The 23,218-nt window shown below is 38.5% G+C and overlaps 1 protein-coding gene across 1 annotated transcript in view; it reads left to right on the forward strand.

The window, feature by feature from the left end:
- Positions 1-23,218, forward strand: part of IGF1 (insulin like growth factor 1) — a 127,530-nt gene that overhangs the window by 13,100 nt on the left and 91,212 nt on the right. The window contains exon 2 of the mRNA XM_077472196.1: positions 2,116-2,272. Within this exon, the coding sequence (XP_077328322.1) occupies positions 2,116-2,272 (157 nt within the window). The remainder of the gene's footprint in view (positions 1-2,115; positions 2,273-23,218) is intronic.

Raw genomic sequence — 23,218 nt, forward strand, 5'->3', positions numbered from 1 at the left:
ATGAACTCCTTTACTTTTATACAGTCACTTCTTGTAGACTCTCAGCCCACTGAGCTCCCAGTCTCTCTCAATAGACTGGCTGATTCAAGCCACTGAATTCCATGAGCTCTTCTAAACTCCTTACTTTAATATCTTCCTCAAGCGTTACCCCAGTTTCCCTGCTGGGTCCCTGGTTTGGCACTCTAGATACTCCTCAAGTGTCACCTCACTGGCTGGGTCCCTGACTTGGCACCTGCTGACTTTTCCCAATTCTTCACTGTCCCCGGTTGATGAGAATACTGCTCCGGTACTTGCTTCAGCTACTCACTGTGGTCTCTGGTAACAAGATGGTTGGTCCCTTAGTGGTGACAGCTTCCCCTCTACCTCCTTTGGACTGCATGCCTCAATCCCAACCCTACACCGCTCTCTTGCTTCTGGATAGGCCCAAACTCCGGCCTAGCAGCCCAGGCAGCACAACACACGTCCACCCAGACAGCCGTCCAGGTGGCACAGAACCTTGATCATCTGACCTTCCCCAAAAAATAGGCTCTCCCAGCAGGCCAAGGGACCCAAGAAAATCCCTACCCATTGGCTGAGATACCGATCTATTATTAATCTGTCCTTGCAATGCCCTTGTCTTATCTAATGTCACCAAATACCAGGCCATCAATTGATCCCTCACAATTGGCCAAGGCAAAGATGCCTGGCAGGCAAATTTAGGAGCAATTCTGCCTAGACATCAGGGTGCTACATATATTTCAAACTTTGATATGTGTGGAATAAGCTGCATAAAATATAACTTCAATGCAATAAAACTAACTTAAAAGTCTGAAACATGTGTCAAGTTTCACACTACAATACTGCAGAATTGTGCATATGAGGGATCTTGATTATATATATGCTATTTTAAATGCCAGAAAATGGAAATGTTAATGTCACATGTGATAGCATTCTAAGACCCCAAAAGTAAAAAAAAAAAAAAGTTTATACTCACACAATGAATGTATGGTAATATGTATCGAAATGCTGGGGAAAGAGGGTTCTGGAGGGTTTCAGGTGACTGTAGCAGACATATGATAGGACTATAAGACAGCGGTTCTCAATCTTATTTAGACCAAGGCCTAGTGAATGATTAAAAAAAATTGCCCAAAACAGTAAAAATAAAGTGAATACTTACAAAATAAAAATATTGGAATAAAAAAAAGTATGTTTTAAAATGCTGGAAAGCTCTGGATGGGGGTTCTGGAGGGATTTAACTGACTCCACAGCAGACTTATTGGCCTTGCAGGGGATGGAGTTTCTAGAGGGAGATTGGGGTAACTTTGGGGGTGAGACCTTTGGAGAGGGCTGGGGTCTCTTCAGGAAGCTGGGGGCTTTTCCGTGGCACTGTGAGATACTGTTGGAGGTTGGGGGCACAATGGGAAGCTGGAAGCTCTGCAGCAAGCTAGGGGGCACTGCAGTGGGCTGGGTAGCACTGTGGGAGGTTGGGGGGCACTGTGGTGGCTTAGGGCTCTCAGGAGGCCTAGAGACAGTACGGGAGGTACTGCAGGTCACTACAGGAGGTTAGGGGATCTGCAGCTGTCTGGAGGCCTAGAAAGAGTGAGGCAATGGCCTGGTGGCAGACCATGTTTGAGGGCTAAGAATTATTGCTCGAAGAGATCAAACTTTAAAGGTATTCTGTCCCACATAACTGTATGTTACCTGTTGTTCTTCATTGTATTCAAAGGAGAATAACAGGTAATTCTTGTATGCTAAGCTAACGGAAGACTAATAATAACATACTTTGTATAGTGGATGTGCATGTCACATGAGCATTGATTTCCAAGTAATCAGAGCCCATACTCATCCAGCACAGGAAGTTAAAAGGTTATCAGATAAATGCAGGTGCCAAATGCTTTGACCTATCCAACTGTGTGATCATACATCATTATGAACTACTGAAAACTTGTCTGTAATAGTGGATCTGTGATTTCAGAATAATGTAGGAGTGCAAGGAGAAACAACTCAAATGGTAGAAGGGCAGATCAGTCAAACATTAATTATATTAAACAGCATAATTTGTGCCAAGATTGATGCGCATGTCCGATATATCAGTCTATGAGAGAATTATATTCACTGTATGTGTTTCTTTGACAGGTTAAGATGCACACAATGACCTACATGCATCTCTTTTACTTGGGCTTATGTCTACTCACTCTAACCCACTCAGCAGCTGCTGGCCCAGAAACTCTCTGTGGTGCTGAGTTAGTGGATGCTCTGCAGTTTGTATGTGGAGACAGAGGCTTCTTTTTCAGTAAGTTTATGTTATTTCTTTATTTTATACCCTAACTTTATCAGACACCAAGAAATTTATTTGTTGTCAGTTTTGAAAATTGCATGAAGCTCACACGAGCTCCTAATTGGACTTCATTTGGTGCTTTGGCTTAAAGGCAAGGTTAAATAATGGGCAACTAACGACAGAGCAACAGACTGTGTTAACAAAAAATGTGCTATTTTCTTGAAAAATCTGTTAACAAATTGAATCAAGCTCACAGTGGGGTTGATTTACTAAGGTAAATCATCTTCACTTTGCAAACTAATAATTAACCAAATTTAGAAGTTATGGTGAGCATATGTTCACTTTGATATCCAACTCATGTTCAAGGCAGATTAAATGTAGGCTTTTTTCTTTTTTTTCTTTTTTCTTTTTTTGCTAAATAAACATTCAATACATTCCTATACACATTAGTAATACCATTTCTAGCAGTATATGGGACCAGTCTTAAGGGGGGGGGGGGGGGTAAAGTAATGTTTATGGGGGTTATGGTAATAGAAAATACTACTTTAGTTCTTTTTTTTCTTTTTTGTGATTTTGTTGTATATATTTTATAGCATACTACATTTTTAACTTCTATATAGTAATTCTGTGTGCATTTTATAGAGCACCAGAAATTAACAGAAACTGCACTATACCTTGAGTCTTCCCAAAGAGAGTTGCCCAAACCTCACAATATGTATACAGCTTTCTCAAGTATACCCTGATACCATTTAATTTATTTTACTAGTCAGGTTCCTTCTACAAATCATAGCTTAAATTAACTGCTAGCTGTGTTCTAAATGGTGTTATTGAAACTCCAACCAACCATATTTCCTTTAGTTCCATAGTATATTCTGAATTTGGTTTGTATCCTCTTCAGTTTTGTAATCTGCTTTAGCCACGACATGCTTAACATAGCTGATGTCAGAATAGGTAAGCATTTACTAATCTACAACTTTCTACTTCACTTTTTTACATAACAGAGAGAAGGGCTGAAACCCGCTTGCGGTCCTTGCTTGTTTTAACTACTTACAAAATTTCAGTGTTCTCTACTGTAAATAGACTTGGCATTTCAACAAATTTGGTTATCAATGCTGTTGCTTCAGATATTTTCTTGCCCTCTTTTTTTTTTCTACCTTTAAATAGTTTTTATTACATTTGCACAGATAAAAAAGGTTACATACTTTGCAAAACAATCTGCAAGTTTGCTTGCCTCTTGACTATGTATGCTTTCCATATTGAGTATTATCAATTTAGTTGCTATATTTTTCATTACATAAATATTTTTTTGACTGTGATCTGGGTATGGATACCTTTGGACAATATTTTTTGATTCACAATGTTTTTAAAGTAACAGTTCACATTTTCAGCTTCATGTCAGTAAAGCTCATGAAACAACCCAGTATAATAATATGTAAGTGAATACCCATACCCTTTGTCCTCACATTTTAGCTCAGTGCTCATATTCATCAAATTTATAATGTCTGTAACTGTAAATTTTCTGTACTAGGAATTCACCAGAACTTGGGTGACTATACCATTTTAAAACTGCTTATAACTTCAAGATTATAACTCTGTACAACATTTATAAACATAAGGAAGCAGGCTATAGTTCACACAGTAATCAAAAACTATGAACTTATTGCATCGGATTCTTTTTTAAAAGCAGCAGTAAGGCTGCTTAAAAACAAACACTAATTTATAAAGCACAGGAGTGTGTTTTACAAACATATATTGCATTTTACTGTCTTTGGTTCTCTGAAGCCAATGGAGTGCAATAAAAATGAATGAGAGCAGAAAAAAATGCTGGTAGGAGAGACTGGTTACATGGCCTGTCACATCACATCACCAGCTCTCCTCATCAAATCTTCTCTCTGCTATGCTTAAGTGTATCTCTGGCCAAAAAACATTTTTTAGTTGTGGGTATTGTGAGGAAAGGTTTGACCCTTAGATTGTTATTGCTGTGTCCCCACTGTTTTTACTGGTGACCATTGTCAATGAGAAAGAAAGTTAGGGCAAATCCAAACTTTTAGAGTTGTCCTTAGAACAAGAGGTAACAGGAAATTTTTGTACAAGAATAACTGTCTAATGCCCCATATACACGATCAGAAATTCCATCAGAAAAAACTTGGATGGTTTTTCCGACAGAATTCCGCTCAAGCTTGCCTTGCACACACACGGTCACGCAAAAGTTCTCTCTTTCGACCTTTAAGACTACGACGAGCCGAGAAAATTAAGTTCAATGCTTCCGAGCATGCGTCAAATTTTTTCTGAGCATACGTGATTTTTTTGCGTGTCCGAATTGTATACAGACTAACGCATTTTCGGATAGGAACTTTATCCAACCGAAAAATAGAGAACCTGCTCTCAATCTTTTGCTGGCTGGAATTCTGCCAGCAAAATTCTGATGGAGCATACACACGGTCGCAATTTCTGACCAAAAGCTCACATCTGAGTTTTGCTGGCAGAATTTCTGATCCTGTGTATGGGGCATTAGAATGAATTTCACTTACTTTGTTAGCTTTCCCCTAACTTCCTTTTGCATGTTTAGAACAGAAAATGAATGGAAATGTTCCCAATGGTACACATGCAGACAAAATAAACCCCGGCAGAGGTGCTCTAACATAAATCAATTTGCCTCTAGATACACCAGGGAGGACTTGTTGGGGTCGTAGACTCCATACATGGATGTGGGGTTGTAGACTCCATACATGGATGTGTATCACTTAGCGGTTTATAATGGAGAGGGCATTGTGTTACCCCTTCTCTGTTGTAAATCAGCATATTAGCCATCAATGTGTTTTCTGCTCTTAGTCAAAAAGTAGACACATTCAATAATAGGTGAGGTTAAAAGATGTGTAACCTTTCTTCTCACCCCTAGAAGATTGTCCAACCTTCTTGGCACCAGAAAAAAGCTAATAACTAGGGGATATGGGGCACCTTTCTACTTGTAAAATAGACCTGTTTCTATTAATTGTAAAAATGACTTTTAAGTAACACCAGAAGTTCCTATTTGTATTTCCATGACATTAGTCTCTATGAATGAACCATTACAATTACCGTACTACTTCACTAAGTTCATATACTTTATATAAGTGTATTCTAAATGTGATGCTGTGTTAATTTCTCAATGTTTTAATTACAAAAGCAAGCTGTACTATTTACTAGTTATTCTATTGTTTTGAAACAGTCCTAGTTTTATTGTACTGCACCAGTTACAACTGTTCTGGCTCAAAACCTTGCAGCTTCTAGGAAAAGCCCAGCATAAAACATTTTGCTGAGTGGAAACTACCCACAGTCATGTTCTTACAGTTCTCTCAACTGCAAAATGTGAATTTGATGTTTTCTTAGGAATACACTTAACAGCCTGGAAATTGCTCATTAGCTAGAAAATGTAACCTCTGACTAGATTTTTCCATCGCATTTGTGTACAATGCAGGTGACTTAGTGTAGAGTTCACTAGATTGTTAAGCCTAAGCAATTCCTAAGAATTGACTAATTTCCTTTCCTTATACAATACACTTATTTGATGAAAAAATAAAGAAACTATTTGGGGTATATATATATATATATATATATATATATATATATATATATATATATATATATATATATATATATATATACACATATAGTAACCATAATCATATACTCATATAAATTAGCATTAGCATAAACAAGACATTCAGGTGTAATGTGTTCCCCACAAGTCATGAGGATGCCAGGATAAGGCACCTGTCATCAAAAAAAAAATATATATATATGTATATATATATCTATATGTATATATATATCTATATGTATATATATATCTATATATATATATATATCTATATATATATATATATATCTATATATATATATGTGCACTCCAATTTTGATTCTGAACCAGACATATAATCAGAGGATATTGCTACACATTACAAAAAAATCATAATTAACTAATGAAAAAGTAAAGAAATAAAAAGTAAAATAAAATAAAAAATAAAAATGCATGCATATATTACCCCATTACAGGAATAAATATAAGGCAACATCGGAATTTAACCCTTTCAGGCTCAAAGTATCTAAACGGTGTATCCAAGATACTTCTAATTTTTTATAGCCAATTCTCTATTCCCAGCTTGTCAGTTACATGGTATACCATCAATTTTAGCTGTGATACATGATGTCCCTTTTCCAAAAAAAATTCTTACTAGTGCCAATTTGTCAAATTTGTCCCTAATCAAATATTTGTGCCGTGCGATCCATTCTTTAACCTTCTGAGTGGTCTCACCCACATATAAAAACCCACATGAGCACTTAATAATGTAAACCACATAAGAGGATAGACATGTGTAGTGATCCTTTATTGCTATACTGTAATGTTTGTGTGGATGAGAAAAGGATTTACCCTTTCTCATATTAGTACAATGGATAAAATTTAAGCAAGGGTAAGAACCCTTATTACGTGGACCTAAAAATGTAGTTGGTGGAGTTTGCGGCCAATATTGGTCAGACTTCACCAATTGATCAGGTTCTTCCTCAACAATAAAAGGTAAAGGTGAAGAATAAAATTCCGGAACTAACGGATAATTTTCAGATAATATAGACCAGTGTTTCTTGACTATATTAAATACACGATTCGAGAAGGGATAATATTGGGACCAAATGGCATTCTGAGACCCACGGTCTTTACTTTTTTACAATGCATATCATTTCGTGCTCTTTTAACAAACCTCTCTAGGGTAACCCCACTGTCAGAGTCTGCCCTCCATTTCATCCAATCTCACCTCACAAATCTCTGTGTCACCTACAATTCTAGATATATGTGTCATTTGGCTCCGGGGGATAGACTCAGGAGGATAAAAACAAATTGATAATTGATCAGTGGGCTTCCTATATAAATCACTAATGATTTGTCCAAGACTAATACTTAAACAGGTATCAAGAAAAGGGATTTTAGTCTTATTAATGCACATATTAAATTTGAGACCAAGGATAGGATTATTTAAATATGTATTAAACATCATTAAAGATTCAATGTCACCCACCCATACCGCAAAGGGTTCATCTATAAATCTGTACCAACAGGCAAAGTTTTTATGAATAAATCACAACTATAAAAGAACACATTTTCTATCATATCCATGAATGCATTTGCATATGAGGGGTGATATTAGAACCCATAGCTGCCCCGGCTAGTTGTAAATAATAAGTAGGACAAAAGTAGAAAAGGAAGACATTTTCTTCCAAGACAATTTTTAAAAGATCTAACAAAAAGGATATCTGAACTAAATCATATTTTTTAAAATTAATTAATAGCCGGTATTATGCCTCAGTGCATAAATTCATGGGGGATAGCTGTATATAAACTAGCCACGTCCCAAGTAACCAGAAGAGAGTCATTATTACTATGTACATTTATAATTTTCTCCAAAAAATGTTGTGTGTCCTGTATATGGGAATGAGTATGTGTTATTAAAAGAGTTAAAAAAAATTCCAAATACTTGGCAATAGGCATAGTGACTGACTCTGTGCTGGACACAAATGCATTTATGGATATAAATAGAAAATGTGTTCTTTTATAGTTGTGATTTATTCATAAGAAACTGCCTGTTGGTACAGATTTATAGATGACTCCTTTGCGGTATGGGTTAGCTCTTTTAAAAATTGCCTTGGAAGAAAATTTCTCCCTACTAATGTCACCACCCACCATACGCAAATGCATTCATGGATATGATAGAAAATGCATTCTTTTATAGTTGTGATTTATTCATAAAAAAACTATGCCTGTTGGTACAGATTTATAGATGATGCCTTTGCAGTATGGGTGGGCGACATTGAATCTTTAATGTTGTTTAATACATATTTAAAAAATCTTATCCTAATCTGGTGTTGATGTGCTTTCAGACTTTTTTTTTTATCCTGGTATCCTCATGATGTGCAGGGAACACATTATACCTGATGGTCTTGTTGTTTCATCATTATGCTAATTTATATGATTATGGTTACTCAGTGAATGCTAAATGAATTAAATGGTTCCAGATGATTAATGTGAATATATGTAGCGTTTTTTTTATTTTGATGTTGTTTATGCATTTGGTTTGAAGAAGGGCCTTATCGTCTTAGCCTGAAACTGTTATCTTAATTTGCATAACATGAAAATTATGTAACTTTATATTATTTTTTGAATAAACACTTTACTTGTGCAGCAATCCCTCTTTTTTCTTTATATATGGCTTGTGGAAAGGCCTGATTGCTTTGCACGTGTGTCTTTACCCTGATACACCTCACCCTTTTCAGTATATGGGATATATATATATATATACACACACACACACACTATAGTGTTAAAAGTATTGGGATGCCTGCCTTTACACACACATGAACTTTAATGGCCTCCCAGATTTAGTGCGTAGGGTTCCATATTGAGTTGGCCCACCCTTTGCAGCTATAACAGCTTCAACTCTTCTGGGAAGGCTGTCGACATGGTTTCTATGGTAATGTTTGACCATTATTCCAGAAGCGCATTTGTGAGGCCAGGCACTGATGTTGGACAAGAAGGCCTGACTCGCAGTCTCCCCTCTAATTCATCCCAAAGGATCTTTTGGGTTGAGGTTGGGACTCTGTGCAGGCCAGTCAAGTTCCTCCACCCAAAATGCGCTCATCTTTGTCTTTATGGACCTTGCTTTGTGCACTGGTCCAAATCATTTGGTGGAGGGGGATTATGGTGTGGGGTTGTTTTTCAGGGGTTGGGCTCGGCCTTTGACTTCAACCCAATATAACATCTTTGGAATGAATTCGAACGGAGACCGCGAGCCAGGACTCCTCATCCAACATCAGTGCCTGACCTCACAAATGTGCTTCTGGAAGAATGGTAAAACATTCCATAGACACACTCCTAAACCTTTTGGACAGAAGCATTTAAGCTGTTAGAGCTGAAAAGGGTGGGAGAACTCAATATTGAACTCTATGGACTCTAAGAGTGGGATGACATTAAAGTTCATGTACATGTAAAGGATGGTGTCCCAATACTTTTAGCAATATAGAGTATATATATATATATATATATATATATATATATATATATATATATATACATACATATATATATATATATATATATGGCATGCTACAATTATTAAAACATGCATACGTTGTGTCACCACACTGGCCATGCAAGACAGACATATAATGTCAGTTTTAGAGTCTAAACTCAGACTGTTGATCTCTAACGTAGCTGAGCTGTTGGTGTTTGTCTTTGGAGTGCATAGTGTTTGCAATTTCATTATGTGGACTCTTCTCTCTCTTCCCAAAATCACTTTGCTGCACAATGCTCTTTGGTTCCTTTTGTTGGTTCTTCCGAAACTGGAGATTTCAATTCAGAGCCTGCATGGCTCAATCTCTATTTACCTTAAATATTCAGGGTGTCTGGTCCACCTGCAGGGGTACAACTGTGTATGTCAACCTGTTTCATCCTGATTAGTCAATTTATCTTCAAAGTTCAGATTTTGCTGCTTTCAGACTAATCTTAGTAAGTGAACTCTTTTTTTCCAGAATTTGCTAATGCTCCACCTGGACTTAAACTTGATTTGTTTCCCTCAGTCTTGTTTCTCCCTATCTCACTAGCGCCATCTACACTGAATACCCCACTTTAGCTTGTCACTGACCTCAGTCTTGCTTAAAGCAGAATAAATGCCTCCTATACTTTACAGACAAATAGCCTTTATTTAGAAAAGTAGTCACAATGGCACTACATATGAGATTAGCTATGACACAGCCATTTGAGGGATAACAAATTCAGTTGAGAACTGACATAAGCACACCAGTGGCATGCCTTGTGTTTAAGGGTTTTTGGAAACTAGTAAATTGGTAGGTTAAGTTCCACTTTTATGTGTGTCTGAAGTTACCCCCCCCCCCCCCCCCCACACACACACACACCATCCCAACTTCTAGTACAATACTTCTTACCAAAGTAGAAAAATGTTGCTAACATCATTGCAGAGTTTCTTGGGATTGCACAACACATGCACATGCCTGGCAGGGAAATTTTTTGACAAATGGCCCAGGTGAGTATATGACTGGGGGCAGGGGGGACAAATAGTGAGTGTGTTCTTATTTAAATTTAGCTGCACCTAAGGTGCAGTTAAAGCAGTTGTCAACCCTGCTTGGTAATTTTTATCTACAGGTAAGCCTATAATAAGGCTTACCTGTAGATAAAATCAATATCTCCTAAACCTGCACCGTTTAGAAAGTATTTACCCTGCATGTAGCCAGTGACATCACTGGCGCATGTGCTCTGAAGGTCTGGCATACCTTGCTGGACCTTCAGGGCTACGTGTCAAGACCGAGGGCTCCCGCACGCATGTGCAGGAGTAACATCATTGTAGCTCTGGCCAATCACAGTGCCAGAGATCAGGAATCCAGAAGAAAAACAGGGGGAACATGTCAGCCCTCTCAGCGGTAACTTTACAGCACTAGAGGGCTTTGTTCCAAGGTGAGTATTTAATATTTATATATATATTATAACATTGCCTTGCAGGTTTTTTTTTTAACATCTGTGGTTTACAACCGCTTAAAGCTTTAACAATTAGTTCATTAATTAAACAGTAATCAACCCTATTGAGTAAAGCTTTAAGGGATGATCTTCCATACACGTTTTCTATAAAAGGGGTTCTGGTGAATTTGTATTTTGGCAAGTGTCTCTCTGTTGGCTCCAAGCATCATTCTCCCATGATGGTCTCCCATATTCTGCCAGGAGTGCAACCAAATGATCAATCATCTGCTATAATCCAAGACCCTAGGATGGAACTTTTTCTCCTTCTCATTCTGCAATCTCCATTTAAGTTAAGTATTGTGCTCACATAGTAGCTCTTGTTAGATTGTCCATTTCCTTTTCAAAGGCCTTAGCGATCAATGGCCAAACCTAAGGTCTTAAAAGGAGATGTCCCTGTGGGTGCTATGTTATTAGACCTAATGTTATACAACAATAATTAGATCTTTAACCCACTATTATCCATCCAAACATCCTAGGAAAGCTATATTGCAATATTGTGTATGCTGTGATGCTATTCTGTTTTTGTATGAAATCTTCAGAAAAGGTTTATTTCAAAAACAATTTCAATTCTATTGTGGATTTGAAACCTAGTACTGGATATCTAATATTTATTAGTTATGCAGTATATTGTTTAGGTTTTTGCAGTTTAGTAATTGTGTTTGCTTATACGAAAACCTCAATTTTTCCTGTAAAATGTTAGCTTGGTCATGCCTGTTCTTCTTCCCTATTGGTCAAAAAGACCACCTAGCTATCACATTGAAAGAATATTAAGGATGTGAAGGATCTGAAAGAGGCAGAACCAAATGTATACTTTACATGAGAAATCAAAATGTAAATATAATTTCAAAAATGATATGTTAATCTCAAGCTAATTTTAGTTTAATATGCTATTCTCACTGCTAAGCTCTGCACTTTTTTAACATATGACCTGTCTAAATTGTGTAGGCTTTCATTAATTTATTTTTGAGGAGTTATTAATCTTATGAATCGTTATTGAGAGCAAATCTTAAAAGGAAGAATTCATATTACTGCACTAAATTTTACAGGCTATGGCCATAATGCACAAGCTGACCAAGGCCACAAACTCAGCACTTGTCCTAAAGATATACAGCAGAATGATATTTAATTAACTGAGAGATAACAAATGTGATTTGGTTGGAATTTAATAAATTAAAGCCAGTATTATACTTCATAAATAGCAATCTAATAATTTTATATTATTATACTCACATACATTTTTTTTAAACTTTCCTTTAATTCCTTCTCTTGCAATCCCCTGGGTTCCCACAAGCCCATTGGCTCCTGGAGAAGCATGGGTAATTTACATTTTTCTGTTTTCCACCCTCTGGAGCTCAGAGAGACTATTCTTGATAAGGGAGAGGTGGCAGAGCATGTGATCTGCAACAAGTTGTTTGGTCCTCCACTGTTTGCCCCAATACACAGGCAGCTGGACAGGAGCCCAACAGAACATAGCTTCTACAGAAGACCCAGCCACTGTAGGGAGCACTGCCAATTCCTACTAGAGTACTGCGCTTCCAGTGGGGGGGGGGGGGTTGCCTTTCTAGCCACCCTCCTGTGGTACCAGACCTGGGACACCTGTAACCACTCGACTGTGGTGCCAGCACTAAGATCTTTCCAGTAGTTCGCCTGTGTAACCAGACCTACCCTTGTCTAAGCACAAGTAGCTGTTTTTGTGCTGTACTGTTTACTGAAACAGTGGTCATTCTCTAGTATCTGCAGCTACAGAGCCTTATAGATACTGTGTTACTGTATACTGCTACCTAGTGTCTTTATTAAGTTGCAGAGACATTTTTTTCGTGAGTACAACTTTGTAAGCAGGTTGACTGTATGCAAACCCTTTTTCTGTTTTGAATATGTTAAATGTGATTATAGCCGTATTAGTGCCTTTGCAAAAAGAACAATTGAGTACTGTCCATGATATTTTTTTATTTGCCCTACCATCCAAATTTTTAGGACAAGCTTTTGGGATGTGCCCCCTTCTTCAAGGTCCAAGCAGTAGTCTGCTCTGTTTAGAAAAGTTCAAGTTAAAGCCACCCTCCGGTGCCTGTCTAATAATTCAGTGGAATCTTTTAACTGCGAACAAAAGAATCGGATGGCTGCACTCCCGCATGATGCAATTCGGCTTTATTAACATCAAAAAGTCCATAAAAACAACTAAACACAGACAGACAGGGGGGAGACAAGGTTGAAGTATTTCACTCGAAAATCCATGCTTTATCAAAACCACCATCTGCATCACATCATGTCAATTATGGCTGTAGGAAATAACTTGTGAGCAGCGGAATTTTGTTACTTGTATTCAGAATCTTTTACCTGCTACAGGTCCTTGCATGATCGTGAATTTGTACATCCTTTTAATTTGCACTTACAAAGGCAGATTGCTCACTTGCTGCAGTAACCATTTCAACAGATAAGTCACTTGTGTCAACATTAGTTACTACATCGGTATCCTCTAAACATATGGGGTGAAAACTCTTAACATGCTCTTGTTGCATGTTTTTGACACATCTGACCTTTTGCAGGAAAGTTCTGCTATGTGTGTGTTCAAACCCAACAATTCTCAACTAAAGTAGCAAGCGTGCACATTTCTTCCCTGAATGTACACAGACTGTGAAAACAGATACATAAACTGCATTCCCCTGTGACACATACATATATGAACTCCTTCCTAATAAGTTGATTTTAATTCTTCAGCAAAAAAAAAATTAAAATATGCAGTTCTGAGAATGTTCATATGATATGTTTGTGGAATATTTTACTCAAATAGGATGATTTTTTTTCAACCTTAAATTTGTTTTATCTATGTTAGTGCTTTAGAATATGACAGCTCGCATGGGCTAAAAAAAAATAAATAAAGGTTTAAACGCCTTTAAAGCACAACTACACAATAATTTATTTTGTTCAAATTCCTCCAACCCTCATGAATGTTTTAGCTCTGCAAAAAAAACAGAGAGATCTTCCTTTATTATTTTTTTCATATTAACACTTGCCGACCAGCCACCACTGTTTTACTGTTGCAGAATGGCATTGCTGGGCGAAATGACGTTATGTTACATCGCTTCGCCACTAGGGGTGTGCACGCCCATTGCTCTCCCCCAGAGCTGATGCGAGTGCCCGGCCGTCACGATCAATGCCGGGCTCCCGTGATCCCTGCTGACACACTGAGACCCAGGATCTATGTATGTAAACACACAGTTTCCGGTTCTCTGAGGGGAGAAGAGACAGATCATCTGTTAGTACAGAGTATGAACAGCGATCTTTCATCTCCCCTACACAGTCCCCTCCCCCCTTCAGTTAGAACACACACTAGGGAACACAACCCCTTGATCATCCTAGTGTTAACCCCTTCCCTGCCAGTGACATTTTTACAGTAATCAGTGAATTTGTATACCATTGATTGCTGTATAAATCACAATGGTCCCAAAAATGTGTCAAAAGTGTCCAACGTGTCTGCCATAATGTCGCGGTCCCAATAGAAATCGCAGATCGCCGCCATTACTAGTAAAAAAAAAAATAATAATAAAAATGCCATAAAACTAGGGGGGGACAGGCACAAAGCTCTGTCGCTCTATTACTGGAAGTGTCTGAAAAAGCTCCTCAATGGCAGTATCACTAGGTAATATTTTACTGAAAGCTGCAGATTTTTACTTTTTTATGAAAAATTCATTTTCCAATTACTTTACCCCCCCCCCCCCCCCCCACACACACACACACAGGTTTGAGCATTATCGCTCTTTTTTAAACTTCCTCCATGATATGGATCTAAAGGTGGTGTTAAAATACTTAGCATAGCAAAAAGGAGTATAATTTTTTTTTTTCAAGGATGGTGCAGTTCATACTAACTTATAACAACTTCATGTTTGGTGGGAACCATCACACCCAAATTAATGTTGCATCAATGAGCATGATGTGTGCACCATTCTGTTCTAGTCTGTACCTGGGGAGCACATGTTTACTAATGATAATTTACAAACATATGTGAAGTACATAGCTATTTGACATACACGTGTTGATGATTTCATGCTATTGTGGACAGAGACAGAGTCCTGCTTAAAAGAATTCATTTAGATATTGAAAACAAATTGTATGAATTTAGTGGTTATCTTTACTAATGGAAATTAACAAGGAAAGAATTGTAATTACTGCATTCAAATGAGACAGCTAGAAACAAAATTCTTAGAGCAAATAGCCACCATCTTAAAGATACTTGAATTTGATTACCTGTAGACAGATATCTCTAAATAAAGGATAATTTTACTAAAGAATAAAAAAATCTATATAGAACGAAAAGAGGATGATGGCCACCTTTTGTAATCAAGCAGATGAAAAATATTATAGAAGAATTAGGGAATCCTACAAACAGATAATAAGTTAAAATCAGTTGTTGGAGAAGGACCATTAGGAAAGCCTAGGAAAGCCAAATCACTTAAAAACATGCTTGTAAGTAGTCACTCTAGACAGATTGCATGTGGATCCTGGGAAGGGTGATCACAATCTAAATGTATTTAGGGTGGAGAGTAGGTGTATTTATAGTTTAAAAGGGAACTCATTTCCAGAACTGAGTGACAATTTTGACTTCAGTCCTATATTTAGCTGAAAAAAAGGAGAAATGTATATTTTCTTCCATATTTGTTTTTTGGATTGTTTGCCCCTCCTCCCCCCATACTGTTTTTAAGGTAATTATAGGATAATAAATCCTTTTAATATTTGCACTTTAAAAGTTCAAAAACATTAGAAGTTGAAATTGTTGGTGGTCTTGCCCCCACATCCCAGTAGACATAAGAATCATCGAAATATATCAAATACTAAAACGTGCCGGTTACAGAAAAACAATTTATATTAATATTAAAATATGTTTTTTATTTAATACAAAGATTCCAGATTAAATAGTTAATATACAAGTCAATAGATTAAATGGGGTCATTCTAGTCATTCCTCCCTTCATACTGCTGTCTTACTACCACTTTTTTTTTTTTGGAGTATACAGTCAATTATATGTACTTAAATTCCATTTATTTGAGATTCCTGTGGTGGAAAGAGAACAGGTTCACAAACGTTATTTTCTCAGGAAACAGTGAGAAGTGTATCTATAACATCATGAATTAAAAATGATATATTGGACATATGAATAATAAAAAGGTGAATTAAAATACATATAATATAGACACTTTTTTTTAAACATTTCCTTGAAACAAACAAATCTAGAACACTAAAACTTTATTTTTTCTGAATTATTAAATTTCCAGAACTGCCCAATAAAGGTTAAAAACAAAAAAACAAGAAACAGTTCCTATTGCATCACTTCTTAGTATATACTTAGATTTTTATGAAGAAAAGCTAAATCACTCAAAAATATATCATCAAGTAGAACCAAACAATCAGTTGTTACTTTGGGGGGGATTTACTAAAACTGGTGCACTCAGAATCTGGTGCAGTTGTGCATGGTAGATAATCAGCTTCTAACTTTAGCTTGCTCAATTAAGCTTTGGCAATAAAATCTGGTAGCTGATTGGTTTCCATGCAGAGTTGCAGAGTATATTTTGCATTAGTAAATATATATATTTCGGTATTAGTAAATAACTCCCTTTGTGTCCATCACCTCTGATTGTAATGCACTCAATTCATATTCATGCAGCTTAGTAACACGTACATAACATAATTGCAAGACACATATAAAGTGGACACACATAAAGCAAACATACAGTGTTCTCCTAAAGGCAGGCTATAAGTCATGCACGGCACATGTAATCCATTCTGAAAAATATCCTGACACAAAAAAGAACACAAACTGCAAAGCAGATATATATATCACTTTCAGCAATTAAGCATGGATTAAGCCAAGCCTACAGTCAATCTTTTATATTCATGGAATAGCCTCTGTATATGTGCTTGCTAGATTAACCACTTTCAGACCGGACCATTTTGCTGGTAAATGACCAGAGGTCTTTTTACACTTTGGCACTGCGCTGCTTTAACTGGTAATTGCGCGGTCATGCAATGTTGTACCCAAACAAAATTTGCGTCCTTTTCTTCCCACAAATAGAGCTTTCTTTTGATGGTATTTGATTGCCTCTGCGATTTTTATTTTTTGCGATATAAACGTAAAAAGACCGCAAATTTTGAAAAAAAATGATATTTTCTACTTTTTGTTATTAGAAAAATCCAATAAACTCAATTTTAGTCATACATTTAGGCCAAAATGTATTCAGCCACATGTCTTTGGTAAAAAAAAAGTCAATAATTGTATATTTATTGGTTTGCGCAAAAGTTGTCACATCTACAAACTAAGGTACGTTTTCTGGAATTTACGCAGCTTTTAGTTTACGACTGTCTATCTCATTTCTTGAGGTGCTAAAATGACAGGGCAGTACAAAACCCCCCCAAATGACCCCATTTTGGAAAGTAGACCCCCTAAGGAAATTGATAAGAGGCATGTTGAGCCCATTGAATATTTTATTTTTTTGCCTCAAGCGATTGAATAATGACAAAAAAAAAATTTTTTTTTTTTTTTTACACAAAGTTGTCACTAAATGATATATTGCTCACACATGCTATGGGCGTATGTGAAATGACACCCCAAAATAAATTCTGCTGCTTCTCCTGAGTACGGGGATACCACATATGTGGGACTTTTTGGGAGCCTAGCCGCGTACAGGGCCCCGAAAACCAAGCACCGCCTTCAGGCTTTCTAAGGGCGTAAATTTTTGATTTCACGCCTCACTACCTATTACAGTTTTGAAGGCCATAAAATGCCAAGATGGCACAAAACCCCCACAAATGACCCCATTTTAGAAAGTAGACACCCCAAGCTATTTGCTGAGAGGCATGTTGAGTCCATGGAATATTTTATATTTTGCCACAAGTTGCGGGAAAATTACAAACTTTTTTTTTTTTTTTTTTTTTTTCACAAAGTTGTCACTAAATGATATATTGCTCATGCATGCCATGGGCATATGTGAAATGACACCCCAAAATAAATTCTGCTGCTTCTCCTGAGTACGGGGATACCACATATGTGGGACTTTTTGGGAGCCTAGCCGCGTACGGGGCCCCGAAAACCAAGCACCGCCTTCAGGCTTTCTAAGGGCGTAATTTTTTGAGTTCACTTCTCACTACCTATTACAGTTTTGAAGGCCATAAAATGCCAAGATGGCACAAAACCCCCACAAATGACCCCATTTTAGAAAGTAGACACCCCAAGCTATTTGCTGAGAGGCATGTTGAGTCCATGGAATATTTTATATTTTGCCACAAGTTGCGGGAAAATTACAAACTTTTTTTTTTTTTCACAAAGTTGTCACTAAATGATATATTGCTCACGCATGCCATGGGCATATGTGAAATGACACCCCAAAATAAATTCTGCTGCTTCTCCTGAGTACGGGGATACCACATATGTGGGACTTTTTGGGAGCCTAGCCGCGTACGGGGCCCCAAAAACCAAGCACCGCCTTCAGGCTTTCTAAGGGCGTTACAGTTTTGAAGGCCATAAAATGCCAAGATGGCACAAACCCCCCCCCCCAAATGACCCCATTTTAGAAAGTAGACACCCCTAAATTTAGGGGTACACTAGTGAGACTAGGTAATAAATGGCGGGTGCCCTGAAACTATAAAAAAATAACTAACCAACCAGCGTCACCTGTAACAGTTATATGGTGATCACTGGTGAAAGGGTTAACTAGGGGGCAATCAGGGGGCTTTATGCGGTAGTATATGGGGGTCCCTGGCGCTATAAAAAGCTGCGGCGAACCTAAATACCTACCTGCCTAACTAGCGTCACCTGTGACACTAATACAGCGATCAGAAAAACGATCGCTTATTAGGCTGGGTTCACACTGGAGCGATGCGGGAACGCCACGAATGCGCGGCGGGTTCCCGCATCGCATGCCTCCCGGCGGCAGTTCACACTGCCCTATGCGAACTGCTGGGAGTGTCAGTGAAATGTTAATGACACCCCCAGATCAGTTCGCATATCGCAGTGCGATCTGCAAACTTGGATCGCATGGTGTGAACACCCATGCGATCCGATTCTGCTGCGGACCAAAAAAAGGGTCCCGTGCGAGTTTGCGGCGGGTGCGGCGGGTGCGACACGAATTCAGCCATACTATCTGTATAGCTGAACTCGAATCGCACAGAGATCGGATGTGATTTGCACTGCAGTGCGGTGCGAATCACATCCGTTCTCATAAACCGCTGCAATGTGAACCCAGCCTTAGTGACACTGGCGACGGGGGGTGATCACGGGGTTAAACCTTTATTGGGGGGGTTAGGGGGGTACCTTAGAACTAAAGGGGGCTAACCCTAACTGCCCTAACAGTTATTAGTCACAAATGACACCTGCCGGGTGATCAGGGGGTTAAACCTTTATTAGGTAATAAATGGCGGGTGCCCTGAAACTATAAAAAAATAACTAACCAACCAGCGTCACCTGTAACAGTTATATGGTGATCACTGGTGAAAGGGTTAACTAGGGGGCAATCAGGGGGCTTTATGCGGTAGTATATGGGGGTCCCTAGCGCTATAAAAAGCTGCGGCGAACCTAAATACCTACCTGCCTAACTAGCGTCACCTGTGACACTAATACGGCGATCAGAAAAATGATCGCTTATTAGGCTGGGTTCACACTGGAGCGATGCGGAAACGCCGCGAATCCGCGGCGGGTTCCCGCATCGCATGCCTCCCGGCGGCAGTTCACACTGCCCTATGCGAACTGCTGGGAGTGTCAGTGAAATGTTACTGACACCCCCAGATCAGTTCGCATATCGCAGTGCGATCTGCAAACTCGGATCGCATGGTGTGAACACCCATGCGATCCGATTCTGCTGCGGGCCAAAAAAAGGGTCCCGTGCGAATTTGCGGCGGGTGCGGCGGGTGCGGCGGGTGTGGCGGGTGCGGCGGGTGCGGCGAATGGCTGAACTCGAATCGCACAGAGATCGGATGTGATTTGCACTGCAGTGCGGTGCGAATCACATTCGTTCTCATAAACCGCTGCAATGTGAACCCAGCCTTAGTGACACTGGCGACGGGGGGTGATCACGGGGTTAAACCTTTATTGGGGGGGTTAGGGGGGTACATTAGAACTAAAGGGGGCTAACCCTAACTGCCCTAACAGTTATTACAGTCACAAATGACACCAATGCAAAAAAAAAAAAAAAAAAAAAAAAAATGACATTGGTGTCACTGTGACTGGGGGGCAGGGGTAATTGGGGGGGTGATCGGGGGGTAAAGGGGGGGTGTGAGTGTGCCTGGCATGTTCTACTGTGTGTGGGATGTGTTGGTGCAACTCACTGATCCGCTCTCCTCCGTGTCGGAACGAAAAATACCGACACGGAGGAGAGAATACATCACTTCCTCTCCTGTGTTTACATTACAGGAGAGGAAGTGATGTCACCGGGGATTTCCATTCGTCGGGAGCGATCGCGAGGGGGTGGCCATGAATGAATGGCCGTCCCCTCGTCCGGGATCGCTCCCGAACGAAAACCGACCGCCGCAGGCACCGGGCGGGGGCCCGATCGGGCCCCCGACCCGCGGGAGGCAAAGCACGTACATGTACGTGCTTATGCCTGCCCGTGCCATTCTGATGACGTACATCGGCGTGAGGCGGTCGGCAAGTGGTTAAAATTGCATGCAACAAATAATAAACCTGCAAATGGTTCATAATCTATAGGCCAGAGATAGCTGCACAAATGTAATCAAAGTTCAGCATAAATTAGTGACTGCTGTACATGTGCACCGCAGTTAGCGCAATATTTTAGCATAACTAGTCACTCACACTAAATTAATATAGTAATTAATTAATTGTTAATTGTTGTAAGTCGCAAACTCATGTCAGAAATCTCATTTGTAGAATTTCATTGCTGCAACAGAATAAATATTCATTATAAAAGTATATGATATTTGATGCTGTAACAGCTCATTGATGTGGCACCCTTCCATGGCTGTGCAAAAAACCTAAGGATCGTCCATGTGAAAATTAAGTAGAGGCACTAGACTGTAAATTCTTTTAGTGGGTGCCTTATATAGTGTGCATACAAGCAGTCAAGTAAAAGACGCAGGCTGTTTATGGCCTTATATTCAGCAATTACCGGTAATAATTCACAAGAATAAAGACAAGAATAAATCACATCCACTGTAGCAATAATGGCAGAAAATGCACCAAAATAGGACTTGAAGAGCTCCATTTTCCCCCAAAAATATTAAAAGTCAGCAGCTACAAATACTGTAGCTGCTGACTTTTAATATAAGTACACTTACCTGTCCAGGCATACAGCAATGTTGGCACCTGAGTCAGTTTTTCAATCAGCTTCAGGCATAGGCGCCAGCATCTTAGGAAAGGGAAACCAGCTGTGAAGCCTTCTGACTTCACAGCTGGTTTCCTGCTACACATGCACACTGTGCTTTATAAATGGCCCTGCAGTCTTCTGGGACCTGTTTGTGGCCTTGAAGGCTGTGGGGGGAGGGGCCAAAGATACTCATAGATCACCACGGTGATCTTACCCAGAAGTGGGAGAGGGTACCTGTCAAAACCAGGTACCCACTCCCTCCTCCCCCACAAAAAAGTACCAAATGTGGCAGTGGAGGGTGCAAACAAGCAGACCTTTCCCTTTTGGGTGTAGCTCCACTTTAATGCCTTTTTAATTATTTAGAAAGTTCAGTGATTGTAGCCTTAAAATGCATTATGTCAAGGTTATACTTCACCATCTTTGGGATCATAATGGCAGGAATGCTCCATTTCCAGGATTATACATAAGAGGCTTTTGAGACATGGTTTCATAAAAAGAACTAAAAAAGCATCTGTATTTTTGTCTCTACAGTTTCCTTGTTTGCCATTGGTTAAATTAACTTGTATTGTTTAATATCCATTCTACTTATGAATATATTTGTATGATTTCTTAGTTATTTTAACATAGGCCTAAATGAGAAAAATGAGTATTTTTGAAAGTTTACACTTCATAATATACTCAGCCAATGAAAGATATTGTCTACATTTCTATTTTCCTATCAAAACATGTAATGAAAATACCAAATAGGTAACCAAATAGGTAATTGTGTTGGTACACCACACATTGCAAAACTCACAGATAATACTCATGTGATCTATGTTTCTGGCAAATAGGATGAGTTTCAATTTAAAGTGTTATTCAAACACATGAAAATATGGCTGTAAAGAAATTAGCCTAACTAGGGAAAAAGCTGGTCCCCATTGCTGTACCCTGACAAAATCAGCATGATAAGAACAAAATGATTATTCTAATTCATAGATATGTTCAGTAATAGGTTCAGACACAGCTACCTTCTGGCACTACTTTCCTTGTGACCCTATATATTTGGAATATACCTTGAGGTTATCTTTGCCATGATTATTACAACTCTTTGTCGATTGTATTTTAAGCTGAAAGCACTAGCATTGAAAATTTAAATTTCTATGTACTTTGTGAAAAAAATAGGCAAGAAGCCAAAAATATATTAAAAAAAGATATGCTTAGTGTCTTAGGGACTAGGATTGAGACTTTTGCTCATAATGTGTGGAATAGATGGAATAGATATGTCGTGCACAATGCACAGTGTTTTAGCTTGGGTACTTGGGCTTTAGCAAGCCCTGTGAAAAACATAGCATACTTTAAAAGTTGAAATAAAATATATAAGCGTCGATGGCAAGAATGCCATAAACCAGGTTGTCTGGAAGTCAAGCTAAGAATGATAGGCAGGCTCACTTATGGTAAAACAAAGCATACAGAGCACCAAAATTGCATAAACCGTGGTGGCATAGATCAAAAATGATTTGCAGTCTTCCACTCCATTTAAAGAGGCCCACTCAACCACCAAAAATTGTATGGGTTACTTTACGATATTCTATAAATTGTATAGTCTATTAAGACTCCCAAATACCTTACTTTACATTGAGAATTCAATTAGTAGATTTACATACTGTACATACCCTAGAAGTGTCTGCAAAGAGGGTTGCCAAAATGGTTAGATAATACTCTGCTATTTAAATGATCAGTTGTGCCAATAATACTGTAGGTTGCCCCAGCAAATGAAATGGATCTTCCTTGGCTATGAGAATGTGATAGGCATTAAAAAAATGAAAAGTTTTTAAATCTATCCAAGATTTACAACTACAACAACAATTTTACAGTTCATCCTTGGTATACGCTACATAAAAACGATTAAAAAAGGACTTATCAGACTGGATTGATATTTAGATTAAAATTATGTATTATAAGGGCAATGGTCAATATATTTACCAGCTTAATTAATAGTAATTCATATTCTTATTGCTTTAAAATAATTAAATGATTGTACTGGACACAGAGTGATTAGCAGCTTTTGGAAAATTTCCAAATATGGTCTTTAAAGGTACTAATGAGTCAGTAGAGTGG

Source organism: Lithobates pipiens, unplaced genomic scaffold (genome assembly GCF_037356315.1).
Source record: "Lithobates pipiens isolate NorthernLeopardFrog02 unplaced genomic scaffold, aLitPip1_a1.2 Scaffold_8, whole genome shotgun sequence".
Classification (NCBI taxonomy): domain Eukaryota; kingdom Metazoa; phylum Chordata; class Amphibia; order Anura; family Ranidae; genus Lithobates; species Lithobates pipiens.